The following is a 20,420-nucleotide window of genomic DNA, read 5'->3' on the forward strand; positions in this document are numbered from 1 at the left end:
CGGAATGATCCTACAAACGGGACCATAGCGGCCGGCGTTCAGGCAAAGAACCATACTCATCAGTTCCATATACCGGTTACAGAGATCAATCCCCCTGAACCCAACACCCAGTTCCCGCCAAAGCAGAGATCCGTTAGCATTGTTCTACCTTTCCCTGATAGGTTCGGGATCCTTAACAATCTTCATTATCACTTTACACCTACGTAAGTATTACCCATCCCACTCTCCCCAAAAGATACAAGCAATAACTAAAACCTCAAATTACTTCTTCCCCCTTCTCTATTTCCGGATCCGGATGATGTAATGGAAAAATAAAATCTAGGGTTGCGCTAGCGCAATCCCGGGGTGAACCAGAGTAAAACCCAAGAAAATAAAAGACTTCAACAACATCTGGTAGAATGTACAAAGATAATTTAAACGTACACCTTGTAACAAAGAAAAAAGTTACATAAATTCCGTAAGTTGGACAGTTAGCTCTAAGCCACACAAGTAAACGTATTAACCCTGTGTTCTTTTTTTTTTTACGGAGTACCCCAATTTTCCAAGATTCTTCGCGTGGTCATGATTAAAGGGCGGCAATGTTTTATATCCATACTCGAAAACCGTATATCTCTCCATTACAACTTTACCTCGCTACCTCCATCTTCCAAAAGCTATTTCTTACAAGGAATGAAAGGGGATGGAAGAAACTGAGGATGAAGATATACCTTCTTTTTTCTTGTTCAGGTAAGAAAGGTACGGAGAGAAGTCGGAGCTGGAAAATGAAATACTAACATTCATTTCGGAAACTCGTTTATCAAAGAGTCTAGGTTCTAAGCCTCGCCATCATAGGGATGGAAGCAGCCAGGGAGTCGGGTAAGGTAAGGTAAGGATAGAGGACACGCTATCAGGGCTAAGTCCTTCAGAACGAAGGATCACTGAAAGGATAAACAACGTAACTGATATTTATATATGTATACAGGGTGTTTGTGAAAAGTCCATCAATAATGAAAGGGCGTATTTATTGGGCCATTTTGAGTCGAAAATGTTCTATGACATTTTGCCGTCCGAGCCACGGTTTTCGAGTTATGATTTGAATATTTTAGGGATGACCCCTTCATTAAATTAGCGCTGTCTTTCAATTTCTTAATTAAATTTAAGGGGTCATCCGTAAATTACTCCAATCATAACTTGAAAACAGTGGCCCGAACGGAAAAATGTCATAGAACATTTTCGACTCAAAATGGCCCAATAAATACGCCCTTTCATTATTGATGGACCTTTCACAAACACCCTGTATACATAGTATTATTATATATTTATATATGTATATACATAGTATTATTATATATTTATATATGTATATACATAGTATTATTATATATTTATATATTTATACAATATTATTATATATATTTATATATGTATATACATAGTATTATTATATATTTATATATTTATACAATATTATTATATATATTTATATATGTATATACATAGTATTATTATATATTTATATATTTATACAATATTATTATATATATTTATATATGTATATACATAGTATTATTATATATTTATATATTTATACAATATTATTATATATATTTATATATGTATATACATAGTATTATTATATATTTATATATTTATACAATATTATTATATATATTTATACAATATTATTATATATTTCTTCCGTCATATGGGAATGAAATAATTTAATTTTAAAATTATAAATTTTTGGTGATACCAGCCCTTTAAATTAATTTAAATAACTTCAAACCAATTTTTTAAAAAATTTGTGTGAAGCTAACTTACAGGGGCAAGCATCGCAATGTAATCTCTACGAGCCCCTGTAAAACATTTGACCCGCATTACACTGGTGTGCGATAAAAATTAATTCCGACTAAACTTAACGAGTAAACATAGTACTCCCATATTCCCCGACTTTATATAGGACCAAAAACAAAAGTAAAACCAACTTAAACTACGTATAAACCTCTATTTAACACGGACTTACAATCTTTTAACCCTCTGTAAACTTTCAACCGAGAAAGAAAAAAAGTAACTTTTCATGGACCCCATCACCCATGGTAGAAAAAAAAATAAGAGAGAATACAAGGGATGAAAAATAAATAAAAAACATTTCGCCTAGTCAGTCATTCAAGTCAAAGTCAGCTAGAAGCGAGCGTAGCATCGGATTTATCTAAAGTCTGACACCAAACCGGACCGTGATAAATGGAAAACGGATTTTTATCAGTTAAAACTTTCAACGGAGTCGGCTGCACGAGGAAGATCTGACTCAATGGAAATCAAGTAAATTTATCTTCGTCTGGGTTACGGGGCTAGACTCGCGGTATTTACAATTTAGCATCTCTTTGATTAAAGCACGAGCCATCACTCTAATAGTAGTATCAAATGCAAATTGAAATAATAGAAAGTGAACTTGGCACTCATTATAGGGAGAGAGTAGATAGTTCATATTGCCTCTAAGGCAAGGAAAATTAGAAATATTTATCGCACCAAACAATTTGATTCTATCAATACGTATTTTCATAAGTTCATAAGATATGTTCCATAAGTTTGTCACTGATTAAAAGAAATCAAGACTTAAATATAGTCAAAAACATCATAAATAAGAATTTTATCCATCTCAGTGCCTAATTACTTTGTTATTTTAATTTTTTCCCTTTCCTTTCACCGAATCCACCTTACACGAGGGGCGAATTTTCTATTCTACAGTAACAAGATTCTTCCTCCAAGTGTGCCACGCTTTTCGATTCTCGGATGACTCGAGAAGTAAGAAGAAAGAAAAAACATAATAAAGGGTTCGAAAACCCAAAAAGAATCATGGGGAAAAAAAGAAAAAAAAACCTTCATCAGAAACCTTTATCTGGGATGGAAAAGTTTCATTAAGTCGTCTGCCGTTCAAACGATTTAATTAACAGTAGCTGATTTCTCCTTCTGACAGAGAGACATCCTACACCTAACCCTAAACTAAAAACAATTCTTTCAAAATGTATATCCCCCAGACTAAGAGAGAGAGAGAGAGAGCGCGAGAAAAGAGAAGAAAGATATTAGAGAAAGGCGATGACGATAGGAAAACTCAGTATACGTAATATTTTTTAAAGGAAAAACGTCGTAAGTTGAAAATAAGGCTATTCCTAAAATTCCACATGGTAACTTTTTAACGTTTCACCTTGGAGGAGAAAAGTGATAAGGAGTTGCTATGTTCATGGCCCATAAATTATACAACAATTAACCATCAAATGAAGGGCTTTTAAATTTCCGAGTAACTGTCCCCTTGTATCCAATAGAAAAAGGTTTTACAGCGCTGAAATTCAATTTGACATCTAAACGAGATTATTCGAACTCTCTTACAATATTTTGACTCTAAATTATCGAGCATCAACATGTATTAACGTGACGAAATCGATATTCACAGTTAACTACGAGTAAATTCAGGAAATAGCGCCCCATTCTAAGAAACAATGATAGAATAGATTCTGGCGTTAAATTCAGTGTTTTCTGACTTGACCAAGGCTAAGTTAGAAGTACACCAAAAGAGAATATGGAGTTAGGCAGGCTACAAGCAAGTGTATTTGAAGAAAGGGTTAAGGGTATTAAAAAAACCTTTTTCCCGTTATCATGGCATTCTATCTCATTCCTTTTTTTCCAATAAATGAAAATGGTGGCAGTCCAAAGAGGTGCGTAACTTTTGGTGTAACCATGGATCTTATAAGATAAGTAGGGGATGAGAAAACTGGGAACTTAAGACAAAAATATTCCTCAGTATGCACGAGGGGAGCGCAACAACTGGGTGAAAGACATTTGGGCGTCCGGCAAATGGGAGCGTTCGAGGATTGAAAATTGGGAGAATTTAAAACTGGGTGAATAAAACATTATTTGGTAAAAAAATCGAAAACCCATAACGTTTTGTTCTGTTAGGTCAGATTAGGTTTGGTTCCGCAGTGTCTTTCTTTAACCCAGTTGTCGTAGATTCCTGCACGAGCAAGGAGATTAATTATCAAGGCCATTCTTTTAATTTCTGCACCGTTTAAAGCTAGATGATTGAGGATTGTTACAAAATTTGGATCCATATTATTTCTGGTTTATCAAGGTCACGCTAAAAAAAGTCTTAAACGCACTGGTTAAAACTAGACGCAGGAGAGAATGTATCCCCCTATGCTTGGGTTGCCTTATTTTCTGGTCCTTTTTAATAATAAGAGTCCATGATGTAACTCCACTCTGGGACAAAGCGCAAGGCCAAAAAAAATCTAAATTACCTTTTTCTATCCATACCATACTAGTTTAAAGAGTTGATAGGGTTTCTTTTTGCCGACTCAGCCCTTTATTATAGTTTTAACACAGATAAAAATCTTCCTTAGGGGTGACGACGTTACCCAAAAATAATCAATACGGTTGTATAGCTTAACGAACAACCAGGCAACCTCTTCGATGAGGGAAAATGAATTTCAGAGGTTGGTGGCCTTCTTTCAATGACACCTAATACAATTCATGGGTTCGGTTAATAATATTTGGTGCAGTTACTCTATGGAATGTGTAGATTACCATGGTTTAATTGCATTTCAAATCAGATTATTAGTTTTAAAGATATGTATATTTCAAAGATGGTTAAAAGATGGACGCCTTATTTCAATGACAGCTAAAATACTTGACGATTTGGCTTCATGATACTTGGTGCAATTACTATATGGAATATGTAGATTATCATGGTTTAATTGGATTTTAAATCAGATTATTAGTTTTAAAGATACGTTTATTTCAAAAATGGTTAAAATATGGACGCCTTGACAGCTAAAATACTTCATGGGTTGGGCTAATGATACTTGGTGCAGTTACTCTATGGAATATGTAGATTATCATGGTTTAATTTAATTTTAGTTCAAAAATTAAGTTTTAACCTTTAATAATAAAATCCTCCTTCTGTCGATGAATGCTAACACATGCACATTTCAAGGATTGAGTTAATGATACTCGGTGCCATTACTCTACGCAATATCTAAGTACTTCAAAACTTAACTTATAGCTATTTAAAAAAACACCTACTTCAATATATTCGTTAAGTCTAATCTAAACTTTGTTTATGTTTACAGAGACACTTTTGTTGAAAGTATACACATACATTTTGAACAAAGTGGGCGTATAAAGGGTACGATGTATATTAAGTTTTAATAACGTGGGAATATTTTTAATCACGAGAAGTATATGGATGAATTCCCTTCAAGACTAGAACCAGCCAGGAATATTAATAATTTCTTATAGAGACTAAAGGTAAGTCCGTTCACTAATTTAGAGATAATAAAGGAGAAGGCAGGAGGAAAGTAATATCATTTCTTATTCCCCGCCTTTCTTTGTATTGTTTTTATACATGGAATAAAGAAGGAATTTCATTAAGTTCTATCTCGAAAAATATTACGTATAGACCTTTTCAATCTTATACCTGTACTAGATATTTTTGGCTTTTCCCTGTTGAAATAATTAAAAATATAATAAAGGAAGGTATACCTTAGCACGTGATTATTATAAAATTAGTCTATGCGTATTCAATTTCGAAAGAAATTACGCGCGATTAACTATTTGCCTTTATTAGTTTGGGATGAATTGGTTATTATTGAAAAATTTAAAACAGTATCAAAGGCGGGGGTTATCAAGCGCAAATTTAAGATAAAAAAGCCTATTATTTCATTATTTTAACCTCAAAATAAAATTTGGATTAAAAATAAATTGGATATTAATATCGTTCCAAGAAAATTTTGGAATTAAGTGGATTTATTCAATACTCCAGAGACTGGAGTCCTAAAATGTACTCGCGTCGTCTGCTTTAAAAGCAATTTATTATACATCTGATAAAAATTTCACTTCCCTAATTTATTCTTTAAAAAGTATTTCCAATTCCGTTTTAAATCAAACCTAAATGATTCAATTCATAAAGAATTGCCAAATTTCTTGCGCTAGAAATAGAAAAATTCAAAGGCTCTGCAAATTGGTACTCGCTGGGGTATTTTCAAATATTCTATGTAGGAAGCTATTCAAAAATCGCGAAAAATTTGTCCAAGAGAAGGAAGAGAGTTTTAGGCTTAGCTTATTGAAATCCTACGACATAGTTTATAGAGGTTATAGTTCAAAAAGAGCCGGGGTATGTATGCCTTTTCCGCGTATAGGTCCCGATGGTATTTTCGATTTCCAATATTGGAAAGAGTTGGGCGAGCGTCGAGGTAAAACTAAAATCAGAGTGGAGTAAAAAGTACGAAATACAAAGCTTTGCTAAGCCTTGGTTTAACTGACAAGTAAAGTTCGTCTAAGGTTCGAACTTTAGAAACCTTCTCTATAGACGTTTTATATTGAAACAGGGTGATTTTTCACACAACGCCTTTCAACCGTGTTATGATAATTGGAAAATTTTACAATGGGGATCGTACTTCGAGACTGGAATAAAAATAGCCCATGACTTCAAATTTTGATACCAAAGCGATACATAAACCAGGGAGATTCAATATGGGAGTTTTGGTGAGAAGCAAAAGGCATTATCAGGGATAGATTTAATTTTAGAAGTAGGAATGGAGAACAGAGTAATGTGGGCGCGCGTCAAAGTCCCGGACCCCCTTCCACGGGACGGGACGGAGGGGTATGAAAGAAGAGGCGGGTCATATCAACAGAGGTAAAAAGGAAACTGCGTATTTTTCGCCGTCCGCGTCAGCAACGTCAACAAAACGTAGTTTAAGTGAGCCAATAAGATAACTTTTCGATACGTGTTGAAGGGAGGGGCTCTATAATTGGCTATGAGTCGGATTGAAGTAAATACTAACCGTTCTCCATTCCTACTTCTAAAATTAAATCTATCCCTGGCATTATTGAAGTCACCGGCTTTCCCAAATTTTATCGTTATACTGATATCATAGTTACCGTTAAATCTTACGTTTGCCACAGTTAAATAATTCCCTGAATATCAAAACATATAAGTAAACAGTTTCGTTTAAATCGAATTTTATGAATTTTTAACGTAAATTTCGATGTCTGGTCAAACGTCAACTCGCTAGAAATACGTTTAAAACGTCACCCAGCTGGATGTTTGAACTGCAGATATATTAGCAATTTAAAATCAAATTTTCCGTCTTTATCCTGACTTTGTTGAAATTTTTAAAGTTCCTTGACTTGGTATAATGTTTGCTGTAAGATTTACCAAAAATCCTTAATATAGTGTCTCCCTGATCCTACAAGTCTTTAGGTATATTGCTCCATCGAACGCTGGTGAAAATTGCTAGGACAACAGAAGGTAAAATCTACCGGATTATAAACGCTACACAATTCTAACCTTGTATCTCCCTCGATCGCCCTAGAAATTCTACCATCTTCTTGGTAGTCTAGATGAAAACATATATATATATATATATCCGAATTCCTAAAACCTTTTAGAGCACGATGTAATGGTTAGGCTTAAATAAAAAAGAAGCTCCCCCAAAAATTGGGCTGAAATTATAGCAAAGTTTTCTATTAGGGACTCAGTGCACGTTTGGAATGTTAACATACCGTAGAGACAATTTAGGGTTTAAAAGCAAAAAAGAAGAAAAAAAAAGAAAGCTATCTTTTCCATAGGGAATATATAGATATTGGTTTAAAACTGAGACCCAGGAGGATTGCATGGGTTAAAACAGAATTTATAGAGCGAGTATAACATCTAAAGATTTTCAAATAATTACATCAATTTCAAGTTAAGTTTATCAATAATTCAAAATAGTTATAAACAAAGTTGCAAGTTTAGATTCAATCACAGACTTTTTAACGAAGTTGGGAAATTTTAAAATGGGTCAAGGAACAATCAGGGAATTTTAGGAATAGAGTAGTGGCAGTCCTACAGGTTTGACTGTATTAAGCTGTATGGGAAAATAACATGGGGTGCCACTAGTCTATAGTAACAAAGTCAGGGAAATTCATTTTCGTTTGGAAACTTTTACCGAAGAGGGTTTACTAAAATTCTAACACTGGACGTTGAAGCGTTGCACTTATAATAATATAAGTTTATAAGATATGTTCCATAAGTATGACACTACCTATACTTCGTAATGCTAGAGACTTACAGCTCGAGCTAGTTCGAGAACGACAAGCGAGAATTGACTGCACTCGGTTGGTTTTGCAGTCCATCTTCCTATTTAGTCTATCCTAAGCCTTTGACAGCGTTTCACCGGGCGTCGCTTTACTAGAATCTATGAAGTTTCATTTGCGTAACTTCATGACAAGCTCTCAGTAACCAGTAACAAACTTATGGAACATTTCTTATGAATTTTTAATAATAATAATAATGTTCTTAAAATATTCTCTCAACATTGACACTGGAAAAATCAATCGTAGTCCAGAGAATTTGAATGTAAAATTTTTATGAAAACCCGGCGAACTCTTCAACTAACCCATTTGAAACCAATCAGAAGAAGGTTTAAAAAAAAAACATATAAATATGAGAATTAATTGAATTTGGCCAACGCCGTAGAAGTGATTTTACGTCCAGAGAAATATGGGCGTGACTTGGAAAATCACCATCAATCAGAGAGATTGTCAATATTAGGTGTTGGTGGTGTGGTGTGTAGGTACGTTCGATACTTTCCCATCCCAGACTTCCCTGCGAGTCAATTATTAATTACTAAAACAGCCGATAACTCCAACGTAAGCACTAAGCGAGTTAAAAAAGAAAAAAAAGAGACAGAATTGATAAAAAAGGAAACCTTTTTCTGATTAGTTTCCAGCGCAGTTTTGAATATTTCATAGTTTTTCATCAAACCCTGTATACTCCTTTTAGTCCCTCAAGCTCGTATATTAACTTAGCAACTTGCGTAGTTGCAATTAAGTTTTACATTTATGAATAAACAAAAAATCAATTCTTAATATTTCAGCTGAGTACTAGGGATAGATCTAATTTTAGAAGTAGGAATGGAGAACGATTAGTATTTACTTCAGTCCGACTCATAGCCCAGTATAGTGCCCCTCCCTCCAACACGTAACGCAAATTTTAAATTATCTCATTGGCTCACTTAAAGTACGTTTGGATGACATTACTGACGGGGAAGGAGAAAAATACGTAATTCGTTTTTACCTCTGTCGCTATGACCCGTCTCTTCTTTCATACCCCTCCGTCCCGTGGTAGGGGGTCCGAGACTTTGACGCGCGCCCACATTACTCTGTTCTCCATTCCTACTTCTAAAATTTAATCTATCCCTGTGAGTATCAAAAGGTTCTAAATAGCTAAAATTTTATAGTATCCTAACAAGGTTCTAAGTAACTACAGTCGATTAATTTTTCTAATTTCCTTCAAGAGTAAAGGGAAACAGAAAGAAATAAAGATAAAGGAAGAACGTATACATTCTTTTTCATCCTAAATTTTTTATCTTAAACAAGAGGCAAATAATTTCATTAAAGATTAGATAAAAACATGGTACCCTACGTACATCGCATAAAGAACAATGTAGTAGAGGAAGTATAAAGTAATTTTAACGTTGTTCTAACGTTGTTCTAGGATTAGGTACCCAATCTTTGGTCCTTGATATAATTAAAGGGATAGTAAAATGTACAATAAAAATATTTAAGAAAAAAAAATCCTATTCGAACTCGAAATTTCATCTCGAGTTATAAATATTAAAACGGCTTTTTCTTTACAGACAGTTAAACAATTTAATTAAAGCAAAAAGGTCAACGCTGAACAATAGAAAGACCCAACAGTCCTATTTATCTTGTTCTTACTTTAACTAATTTGCATAAACACTAGAAAAATCGCTCAAATGGAAATTGAAAAAGGAGAAAAATTAGCATACAGTATTGAAAAAGAAAGGATAAAATTGTTCTATTGTGAAACAGGTTTCAACCCGATTTTTGTTCGTATAAAGACAGGGATAAACTAGCTCGAACGTTTAATTGAAAAGGTCCAAGTATACCGACACAATAGATTTTTTCCCATTGATTAGATTCAATTTAAAATTTATAAATAATTTCAATGCGGTACCAAATTAATGATTAACGACTCGCTAAGCCTTATAACTTTAAAATTAAAAAGGGAGTTAATTAATAGCGGTTAAGGCGCGGGAAACCGTGTAAAACTTTCAGAAAAATTATCCCGTATGAAAAAAAAAGTTGGTTATTTTTCAACTCTTGGTTTCGTCAATAATTAATCACGAATAAGCCCAATTTCTTTTAACTGCCATTTGAGAGTATTTATCATACAGGGAAAAGGCGGGTTCTTTGAGTTTACTAGAGAGTTTAAGAAATTGAAATTAACCGTAATATTTTTTAAATTAGGCTTAACACGTTTCAGAAGTTCATAAAATATGTTCCATAAGTTTGTCACTGGTTACTGAGAGCTTGACACGAAGTGACGTAGGTCATAGATTCTCGTAAAGCGACACCTGGTGAGGCGCTGTCAAAGGCTTAGTACAAACTAAAAAGGATGATGGACTGCAAAATTGCGTGTAGTCAATTCTCGCGTCGTTCTCGAATTAGCTCTCAGTAAATCTCTAGCATTACTAAATTAAAGTCTAGAGTCACGCTACGTCTTTCTTAACTTCTCTAATATCAGCCTTGGTTTTAGAATTAGAATCTTGAATTAATAATAATAGAAAAAACTACTTCCCGGGGTAGCTGAACTCAATTAGAGTATTAAAATGAGCTTAGAGTAAACTTTCAAAGTTTTTATAGGCATACATAATTTAACTAAAGGCAAAAAAAAAACGTTTATTAAGTTTCCAGTTAAGACGGCAAAAATGGGTCAAGTTAATTAAGAAAAGTATACGCAACGTTTGCTAATGAGGAATTACATTAATATATTGATTAGATTAAGATTCGGGATATTACATAGATTCTATAATTATTATGTCCCTAAGGAGGATGGAATTCTTTTATTTAACCGCAATTAAGATACAAGCGTTACCATGGAAACGCTATTTAAGTCTTCATAAATATTTCTATGCCAAAAATCGTCTGCTATCGAAAGTATATGGCTCAGGCTGAGAAATAAGGATTAATTTTTAAACTGTACTAGTGGCCACTAGAGCCCAAGCACTTTAATTAAAAAACTGGACGCTTAAATTGGGTAACCTTGGAAAGTTTTTAATTAATTAAGTGGCCCATTTCTAAACTGGCCCAGCTAATTTTTAAAGTGGAAATTTGTCCAAGGCCACCGCCTTATTTCTGAGTCTGATATGGCTAATTTCCGGGTTAATAGGAGATAAAAGTATCACGGTATTGTTTTTTTAACAATTACTTTCATTTAAAATTAATTCTCGTGTAAACAATACGAAGTCGAACATAAGGATATCGGTGATGTTGCGTGTCTGGCGAACTTATTCGGGACTAATTATTAACTTATGAGATACTAATACAAGGATGATTCCTCGGGGTCTAGGTACCTATCACGTAGGCGTCATTCTATATTCCAATCCATAAAAGCCATCCATCTTTAGATATGAAGAAACGTTGGTAATACGAAAGATTCCCTGGCTTATCAACACAAAGCGAGCTAGGCGACTTCTCGTTGCTTCTAATAAGGGTCAATCCTACAAGCGCGCGTTAGGCCCTTCTTCAAAAACCAATCCCCATCCTTTTCCTGTTTATTTCCTCGCCGTCAAGGTTCGGTCCGAAGGGGAAAATAGTAATACAACTCCTTAAGAAACATGAAACAGCTTATAGCGTATATAGAAGCACCTTAGAAATGGGCTTTTACACATAGTGACCAATAATTCACGTGGCGCGCCATGTACAGTGGCTTCTTTTCCCGCCTTTTCCATCAGCGAGCGCGCTTTTATTTATTTTTTATTACATCTATCCCTTTAGCTGCTATAGTGTTAAGCCCTGGGAAAAATGACCACGTGCTGCCTTCTTAAATGGGCAAAGGGTCCCCGGGTTTTCCCGCCTTTTTATATATATATATTGTATATTTCAAGAAAGATTCCTGCATTTATTTAGCTCTTTGGGTTATTGAAAGAAGCCGTCGTATAAAGAAGGGGTCCTTTTTCATAAGGGGTCATTACTTTCCATTTCCGAGGTCAATGGTATCGTGAAGAACGTATTACTTGTTCTATATAGTAATTACTCCAAGTATTACGTATCCCGTACCCCTAGATGATTCCTAAAATTATTCAGGCTCAAAGAACCTAGTTGGGTTTAGTGTTTTAGTCGTCACGAAGGTGCGTTCAGGTGCAAGAACCGAAAAGACACGTTATCTCAATCAACAAAGATAACGCAGTCAACAATGACACTAAAATCTCTTTGAATTTCGGATGTTAGAATCATAAAGGCCGGAATTTCTACTGGAAGGTTCTCGTGGAACAGAAAATGCCGAGAACCAGTTACCATTGCCGCCAATTCCAAGGCCCATTCTGCTGAGTTACAAAGCGTAGAGATAGAGTCAAGAGGCGCCAAGATAGAGTCAAGAGGCGCCAAGATAGAGTCAAGAGGCGCCAAGATAGAGTCAAGAGGCGCCAAGATAGAGTCAAGAGGCGCCGAGATAGAGTCAAGAGGCGCCGAGATAGAGTTAAGAGGCGCCGAGATAGAGTTAAGAGGCGCCGAGATAGAGTTAAGAGGCGTAGAGATTTAGCAAAAACCTTAAGACAGCCAACAATACCCAACCGATGAGCCTAACCCCAGAAACCTCCATAAAAGAAAAAACACAACAGAGGCCCAGCGTGTTTATTTCTTAATTATGTCAAAATTGGGTGCAATTAAACTAAAGAACGGTAATAAAATAAAAGCCTATATTTTTATAGGAAACCCAGCAGCTCTGGTATTAACTTAAGCCTGCCACTGGTATCAGAGAGTGCAGTTTCCTTTCACTTAAGTGATTTATACTTAACCGGCGTTTTCCTCAAAGCGAAACCCCGAAGCCCAACCCTATCGTAAAGGGGCATTTGTTATAATTAAAGTTCAAAATGGATCCAAAGGGGCAGAGCTAGTGGGTTACGCTTACTGCATCCAAAAATGAGAAAATGAGCGAGGAAATAAGATAAAGCCATTGCTTCGAATAATATTCGAATTGGGAAATGAATTTTTACTTGGCGAACCCAATTTTTGTGCCGAGAAACATTTTTTCTTTACAAAAGTAAGAACTTTAATTTAAAAATAACTTTACTTTCAAGCAGTAAAAACCGCATCTGGGGGTTTTGGAGGTTCAAGTTGGTTGCGCGTTACAGCTAGGGATATAAAGTAATAAATGTTTATGGGTTTTGATCGTCAAGAAAAAGGGTAAAATGAAAATTTCCCAAAGAAAGTTGAAAGACGAAAATAATATGTATAAATTAATTAGTTTTTTTTTGTGGATAAAACCTCCATATACTAGTAGGTACTTCAAGTTTTCTAATCATTAATTTCGTGATGCAAATATGATCGTTAAATGTAAATCGGTTTCCCCTTAAAGGAGAGCGGGATGGAGTCGAGTGTGGGCCATGAGCGGCAATGAACGTCTTCCAGAGCATCTCGCGCACGCCCCAACCCTTTTGGTGCCCTGTTATATCTATTTGCCTTTGCTTAAATTAAAATCCTGTTTCATTAATAAATGCCGAGAAATAACCTTTAATTTGAACACGAAACAAATCTTTCAATTCCCTCAAAAACCTATAGAACTCCAAATGTTTGCGATAAAATCTCAATAATACCTCATAATTGGTAACAAAATAAACGACATCGGGCTGTCATGGCAGTTGAATGACGGTCAGTCAATTTAAAGACTAAAATTAGTTGAGAGCTTGCTGAAGTCGGCTCATTCAATTAAGGCACTGCAGGCTAGCCAGAGCTCCATTGCATGATGGGATTTATTAGCCGTACACGCTAAAGTCCCCATCCTCCGAGCTAATAAGGCGAAGAACCCATTTATTAAATTTGCCACCAAGACTAGCTTTAGCTTTTCGTCAAATACCCTAGCTTGTGTTATGTATTTAAGACATAGATATAAGAAAAAGTAAATACACTTTCCATCGAAAAACGGGGAGAGATGGGCATTATATAGATATTCTTAAGGGAATTTTGAATGTAAAGAAAACAGAGAGAATGTTTTGGATTAAGGCCATGATTAGTATATGAAGCGTTACGATTTGTGAAGGTCAGAGGTCACCCCATACGATGTCTATGACCCTAATGCGTCCCAGCTATGACTTGACCCCATACCGTGTCAATTTCGAAGACTTAAAGAATAAACTCAACTGATTGTGAAATTATGCTCACAATTTAGACTAGACATTGTGAATTGCCCTTCAATTTAGCTAGAGACACGAGCATTTTTCTGGTATCTATGTTTGGGTTCTTTAGACAGGCATATATGTGATAGGTGGGGCGGGAAAATTTCCTAACTATTATGACAGCTTGTCACCGACCATGTCTGAAATGTCACCCGTAATGAGAAATTTCTCGTGCTACCAAGTAGCGTCCCAATCGCCTGCCAAGGGCTTCTATTCCTACTGAACACATTCGAGAGTTAAAATTCTTCTCTCACTCAAAGGTAACTTAATAATATAGCCTGCTAAGCCTCGTTCGGGTTCCACTCTAGTTCTAGGGTACTTGTACAAGGCCATCATCATAGTTGGACCCAACCACTACTATAGCAGCTGGCCGCGCGACAACCTGAGCAAATGGCCCAGTTTAGTTTTAAAACCCCATTTTGTGAGACTAAAACTTTTAAAAGCCCAAACATCGAAGGGTCCCTAAGTCTTTCTCGGTCCCACTTTCTAATTAAACTTTAAAAGGAATTAAGGTAAAATGTTGTGTCAGAGGGGCTAAATACTCAGCGCAATCTCTGTACCGAAGACACAAAGGGTAATCTTGGGCTGCCAGCCAAGAGTCCCCCCCCCCAATCTTCAGAACCTCTATAAAAAAACAGGATTTGTAGGATCATTTTAGAAAGTGTTAAAATTGTGATCAGTAATCGGTGTACATTAAATCTAAGAGTGATTAGCCCCTCGGTCGTGTTGTCCGCCCCTCAAAGTTCATTTCACCCTGAAAGTACCACGCATTTTTAAGAGTACACCATTGTTTCAAGTGTCATTAGGGCTAAACATAGAAAGGCGTTTACTAAAATTGAAAGAAGCGTTTGAGATGAATTATATGTTTGGAAAACTATTACAGGCAGCGGGGATCATATAATTATTCGAGCTTGGGCTTTTCATAGTTTTGTCTCCTATAATTAAAATTTTAAATCGAGTTTTAATTAGAAATACAACTATAGTTTTGGCTTGATTAATTAATTAAAAATGAGATGAAGGCGGAATATCCCGCGGTTTCTCTTAAACTGAATTAATTCAGATTATACAATGCAAAAGTGAAATTGTAGTAGTATAATTAATCAATATTTTAAAAGGGGGGTTTACTTTCACTCCATACAGAGTGGTTTAGCTAATTGAGTAAGGCCAATATCCTCGAGATTTTCCCTGGCTCCTCCTTGAACCGAAATGGGTTATTGGTAAGGACAATATCGTTATAAATAGGTAATTTACACAAGGTATACAGGGTGTTTCTGTTAAGTCTGCCATAAATTAAGGGTTTGTTCTTCCAGGGCGTTTTTTTGAGTTTTAATAAAATTTTGCCGTCCGGGCCACTGTTTTCAAGTCTAGATTGGAATATTTTACGGGTGATGACTTGAATTTAAATTAGAAACTCAAAGACAATGATTTCTAATTTAATCCCATAAACAGTCAAATCATAACTCGAAAACAGTGGCCAGGACGCCAAAATGTCATAAAACTCAAAATCGCCCAAAGAACATCCCGCTTAATTCATGGCAGACTTTTCAGAAACACCCTGTATAATTAGTGGTTTCATATTTATAAATCTGCGAACCTGGAACAAACCGGTTTAGCTACGCATCTTAATTATATTTTTAATTAACGAATGGGGGAAAAAACTAAAAAAAAAAACAAAAAGAAAATCATAATCCGTAAAATTAAATCCTTTTTGGTCTCGATACAGCTTGAAACTAGTTTTGTAACTTTGGCTTTGGGCCACTTGTATACAAGGTCGATTCTCTATCCCCTATTTTACTTTATCAAGAAGTGATATCTAGTTCATTAGGGAGAAGGTGTAAGATGCCTAAGAATTCGCGCGTCATAGTCCCAGTCCCCCTTTCAAAATACAAGGGGGGACGTAAAAGGAGGCACAGGGCTATTTCGCCTCTCCTCAGTCGGAAAATATGACTGTAATTTTCGTCATTCGTGTCGCGCTGACGTGAGTTTTCAAGAACCAATAAGATGCTGGTTGTAATTTACAGGCGGGGATTAACTCCGGACCTACGATTGGAATGGAAGATAAAAGCTGGAAATGTGGCGAATTTATACCTTCTCCCTAGTAAACTAGAAATCGCTTCTTGACTATATTTTACACCTACTTAGAACCTAAAATCCCCTCTCACTCAGAGATTTCTCTCTTAACTTAAGTAAATTTTTAAGGACAGTATATATATACGCGTTGATTGGAACTAAGTTCGGAAGGACGAGCAGCCGCGTTGGTTTGTTTATATATATTTCGTGAGAAAACCTTCGAATTTCTTCTCAGTCTAAATTTCTCTCATCAAGTTTCCCAAGTTGGTTAAAATAAAGTTTTCCAGAAGTTGAGTAGTTCTAGGCGCGTAGATTTAACTTAAATCCCCAATGAGGCTTCAACTTAACGAAACCGATGTACAACTTATTCGGCCAAGTTTGGGATAATCTAATTCAACATCAACAATCGAGTTCGAAGTTCTTTAAATAATCATCAGTTGGATTGTTTTAAAAGTAAGAATGAATATGCCTCGAGCACTGAATTATATAATATAGTATACTAGCTCTATATTACGTATTAATTATATATTACGTATATTTAATATACGCTCCATATATTTGCGTGGTTGTGTATTTAAATAAATAACAACAAATGTATTTGACTTAGTGATGAAAAAAATAATAATACGTAACTTTCAAACTTATTATTAGATCATAACAATTGAGGATAAGAATGTAGTAATCAAAGTTTTAAAATATATAATTAAAGAGGAAGGTATATAAACTTGCAGAGGTTAACGGTAATAGTTAGTATAGGGCGCTGTCGGTTAGCTGTGGCATAGGGGCTAGCCACCACCCCTCTATGCATTGTAAAGGCGTTAGATAAGTGGCAATAAGTCGCAAGATGACTTGGTCCAATTAGCTAGCTAGCTGAACTAATATATTGTAATTTATATATGAAAGTCAAACGACTTGTGTTTATATCATTGTGGTTTAGTAACTATACCTGTTCGCCATTTTCCAAGATGGCTGAAGCTGATTAAATAGAAGCTGAGGATAAAGAGATACAGAATTTTTTTTTTTTTTTGACTCAAAATGACCCATAGAACTCATAGTAGTTCGGTCCTACCATCCTCCCTTTTTTTGGAACAAACTGTAGATATTTAAACCAACACAATGCATGCATGGTCCAGGGAATATTATAGTTTATATTCCGGTTAATTACTAACAGGCTTAGAAATAGTTAGTTTTGAAAGAGTCAATGCGATGATGAGTCAAAACACGCGCGATAAGACGTACTTGTATCTGGGAATAGCCAAGAGGAGGAGGAGAAGGTGGTGGTGGTTAGAGAAAAAGGATGAGGATTGTAAGAGGCTGAGGGATGGGATAAGACGCAAAGTATACACGGACAAAGATTCGTGCTTGGATCAGAGAAAAACACGTTTTTCCTTTTGGGCCCTCTCGTAATTTGAGAGGACAAGATTATTCAATAAGAACCCCGCGCAACCAGCAGAATCAGCCTTTCGCGAGGAAGCTGCATAAAAATGTATCATACGTATATAAACGGAAATTAATTAATCCGAAGTTACTATCTCTTTTTCAGATACATCCCTTGAAAGTTCAGACTGATTTTCTCATAAGGAATACAATATTTACTAATAACTTTAGTTTTATGTATCCAGAATTGCATTGGTCCATAGTCAAACCTAGAGGAACAAGTGATTTTCTCTGACCTAAGACAATATATATTTACTGATAACTTTGGGTTTATATATGTGGAATTGGATTGGTCCAAAGTCCAGCCTAGACGAACAAGAAAATGAGCGGGAAAGATGGGCATAGGTCACGTGGTTACTTTGCTCCCATTTGGAGCAGCGCGCGCGTGAATTGCGAGAGGACAAAAAGAGAAAAATCCAAAAAATACACCCCTTGCTAAAAGCGAGGCTAAAAGCACGAGCCATGTCCTGTCCTGGCCTGGCCTGGCCAGTACAACCCACTACCACTACCACTAGCACCACCATTGGCGTTATACTGTTTTTCGCTAAGAAAAGCGAGACGTGACTCAAGTTAGAAATTTCCTGATCAAGGAAGCTTTACAAGCCTAGGCTATCCTACACTCCCATCGGTATGAAAACAAAAATAACCCAACCCTCTCTCAATCCTTCTACCAAAATAACACTAATTTTGTAATGATACTTCACACGCTCTATTTACAAAATTAGGCTTAGAAACGTGATGTTTATTTGTACGGATAATTTGAAAAACAAATTTACTTCAAAGAAAAATTTAATTTATAGCTCTAGCCCACTTAAAAAATTTAAGATAGTCCATTTTTTTAAGTAATCTATATGGGAAATAATCTATATTATATAAATTTTAACTTTTTTGATTACGAATAATTACGATAAGAAGTTAGCTTGACTGAATAAGATTCGCTTATCATAAACTTAAAAGTCCCTCGAGGTCAAACTCAGATTGATGTTTTTATACGGGAACTCAAATATCTGGGTTTAATTAAAAGTCAGTCGTCATTCTGTTAGAGTATGAACTTTGATTCGGTAGCTTATAGTTCATAGTGACTCGCTAAACGCGACTGCGCGCGGTACTGTTTTATAGCAAAATGTAAGGTATATGAAACTATACATATTTAGTTTTTCGTGAAAATCCACGCCTTAAAAAAGTCGAGTAATGATTTTGTACTCGCGACGAGAAAGCCTCGCATTTACGGTCGAACTTTATAGTTCGAGACCAACAGAGTGCGTAAAACAATTAAAATAACCTCGGTCAAGGTCACGTCATTTGTGACGTAGGTCTCAGTGTATTTAGAATATTGACCCCATAATTTTATAACCGACTAAACATTTTTGTATTTGCAGAAATCAACACGTGTCGTATTTGTATCATTAAAAGCGCTTCACTTACCCATCGATGGCATGGAGTCCGTACGAGTTCAGTACCGCGATGGTCGAGGTCAAGCTTTACTTATGGACGAAGGTACGGTTACCATCATCAGTCCATCCCCCGAAGACATTCCACGATCCAGAACGGAGTCCTTGACGATAGACGAACGTCTGGCGCGATGTAAAGGGTTAGGAATCGTCCTGATCTCCGTTACAACCATGTCATTCGCGATATCAATGTTCGTGGTCAAACTTTTATCGCACGTCAGCCCCATGGTGGTCATGTTGGGGTCGTCTCTAATACAACTCTCGGTGTATTTACCCAACGCCATCCTTTCCGGTTGTAATTTTGGCGGGGAACCCGGTGAGCGTCATTTAATGTTCTTACGCGCCTTTTTCGGCGTCATGGCTGTTGGTACTCAATATTATTCCATTACGTTAATGCCGCTAGTTGACGCGTCAACGATAATCTTCAGTTACCCGGCCTTTGTCAGTATTTTCGGTCGAATTTTCCTAAAAGAAAAATACGGGATATTTCACGCTGTAATGATAGCTTTCATCCTAACCGGTGTGGTTTTGGTAACTAAACCGTCGTTTATATTTGGTTCGGAAGAGGAATACTCCAATTACCACTTACTAGGAGCTGGTTTCGCCTTTATTAGCTGTTTAAGTCAAGCTTCGGTTGCCATAGTGCTTCGTAAGCTTCAAAAAACCTCGGCGCCCTTAGTGACCTTTTACTTTGCAGTTTTTAATATTATCGGCAGTGCAGGGGCTTTATTGATTTTGGGGGATTATCGATGGCCTAATTGTGGTTTAGATGGTGTTTTGATTTGTTTCAGTGGTATGGTTTACGCGCTTGGACAAATATTTTACACGTTCGCGTCTAAAATTGAAAAGGCTGGTATCCTAGCCATTATTAGATCCATGGATATCGTACTAACTTTTATATTGCAATTGGTGTTTTTAGGGGTTTACCCTCTATGGAATAGTTACTTGGGTGGGGGCATAATTTTTCTATGCGTTTTATTAATCGCCTTCCAAAAATTCCGAAATGATCTTTCTACTTCTAAAATGTTGTAATGCTAAGCCTATTCATGTTTCTATACTTACTTTTGTTTAATAAATTAATAATTTTTGTTAATCATTGTTACGACGAATTATTCAAAACGGGGATCAAAGTTCAGCGAGGGCTTAGGAGAAAAATAATACGCATCCACTAACCCACCCTCTCACCCACAGCCTACTCGATCATGCGGTCAACTGCTCGCGCAATAGAACAGTGGATATTTCCAAAAACCTC

The 20,420-nt window shown here is 36.0% G+C and overlaps 2 protein-coding genes across 4 annotated transcripts in view; one reads left to right on the forward strand and one right to left on the reverse strand.

Moving 5' to 3' along the window:
• LOC149623273 (maltase A2-like) overlaps positions 1 to 19,281 on the reverse strand; it is a 103,296-nt gene extending 84,015 nt beyond the window's left edge. Inside the window, exon 1 of one of the 3 annotated variants that reach the window (XM_089852705.1) lies at positions 19,143 to 19,281. The gene's annotated coding sequence lies outside the window, so the exon portion shown is untranslated. The remainder of the gene's footprint in view (positions 1 to 19,142) is intronic. The other 2 variants (XM_089852708.1, XM_089852710.1) reach the window with 2 other exon arrangements.
• On the forward strand, positions 6,401 to 20,266 carry LOC149623275 (solute carrier family 35 member G1-like). Its single transcript, XM_089852727.1, has 2 exons — positions 6,401 to 6,513; positions 19,097 to 20,266. Exons 1-2 carry the CDS (start codon positions 6,451 to 6,453, stop codon positions 20,198 to 20,200), a joined length of 1,167 nt encoding a protein of 388 aa, XP_089708853.1. The 5' UTR covers positions 6,401 to 6,450; the 3' UTR covers positions 20,201 to 20,266.
• Positions 20,267 to 20,420: the final 154 nt, after the last annotated feature.

The sequence above is a fragment of the Phalangium opilio genome, unplaced genomic scaffold (assembly GCF_054372755.1).
Source record: "Phalangium opilio isolate 3A_F unplaced genomic scaffold, DU_Popi_V2 ptg000113l_1, whole genome shotgun sequence".
Classification (NCBI taxonomy): Eukaryota; Metazoa; Arthropoda; class Arachnida; order Opiliones; family Phalangiidae; genus Phalangium; species Phalangium opilio.

Coding starts and splice junctions, on each gene's coding strand:
- LOC149623275 (XM_089852727.1), top strand. CDS start 6,451: ATGACTTCAAATTTTGATACCAAAGCGATACATAAACCAGGGAGATTC. Junction 6,514..19,096: donor GATTCAATATGGGAGTTTTG/GTGAGAAGCAAA, acceptor TTGTATTTGCAG/AAATCAACACGTGTCGTATT.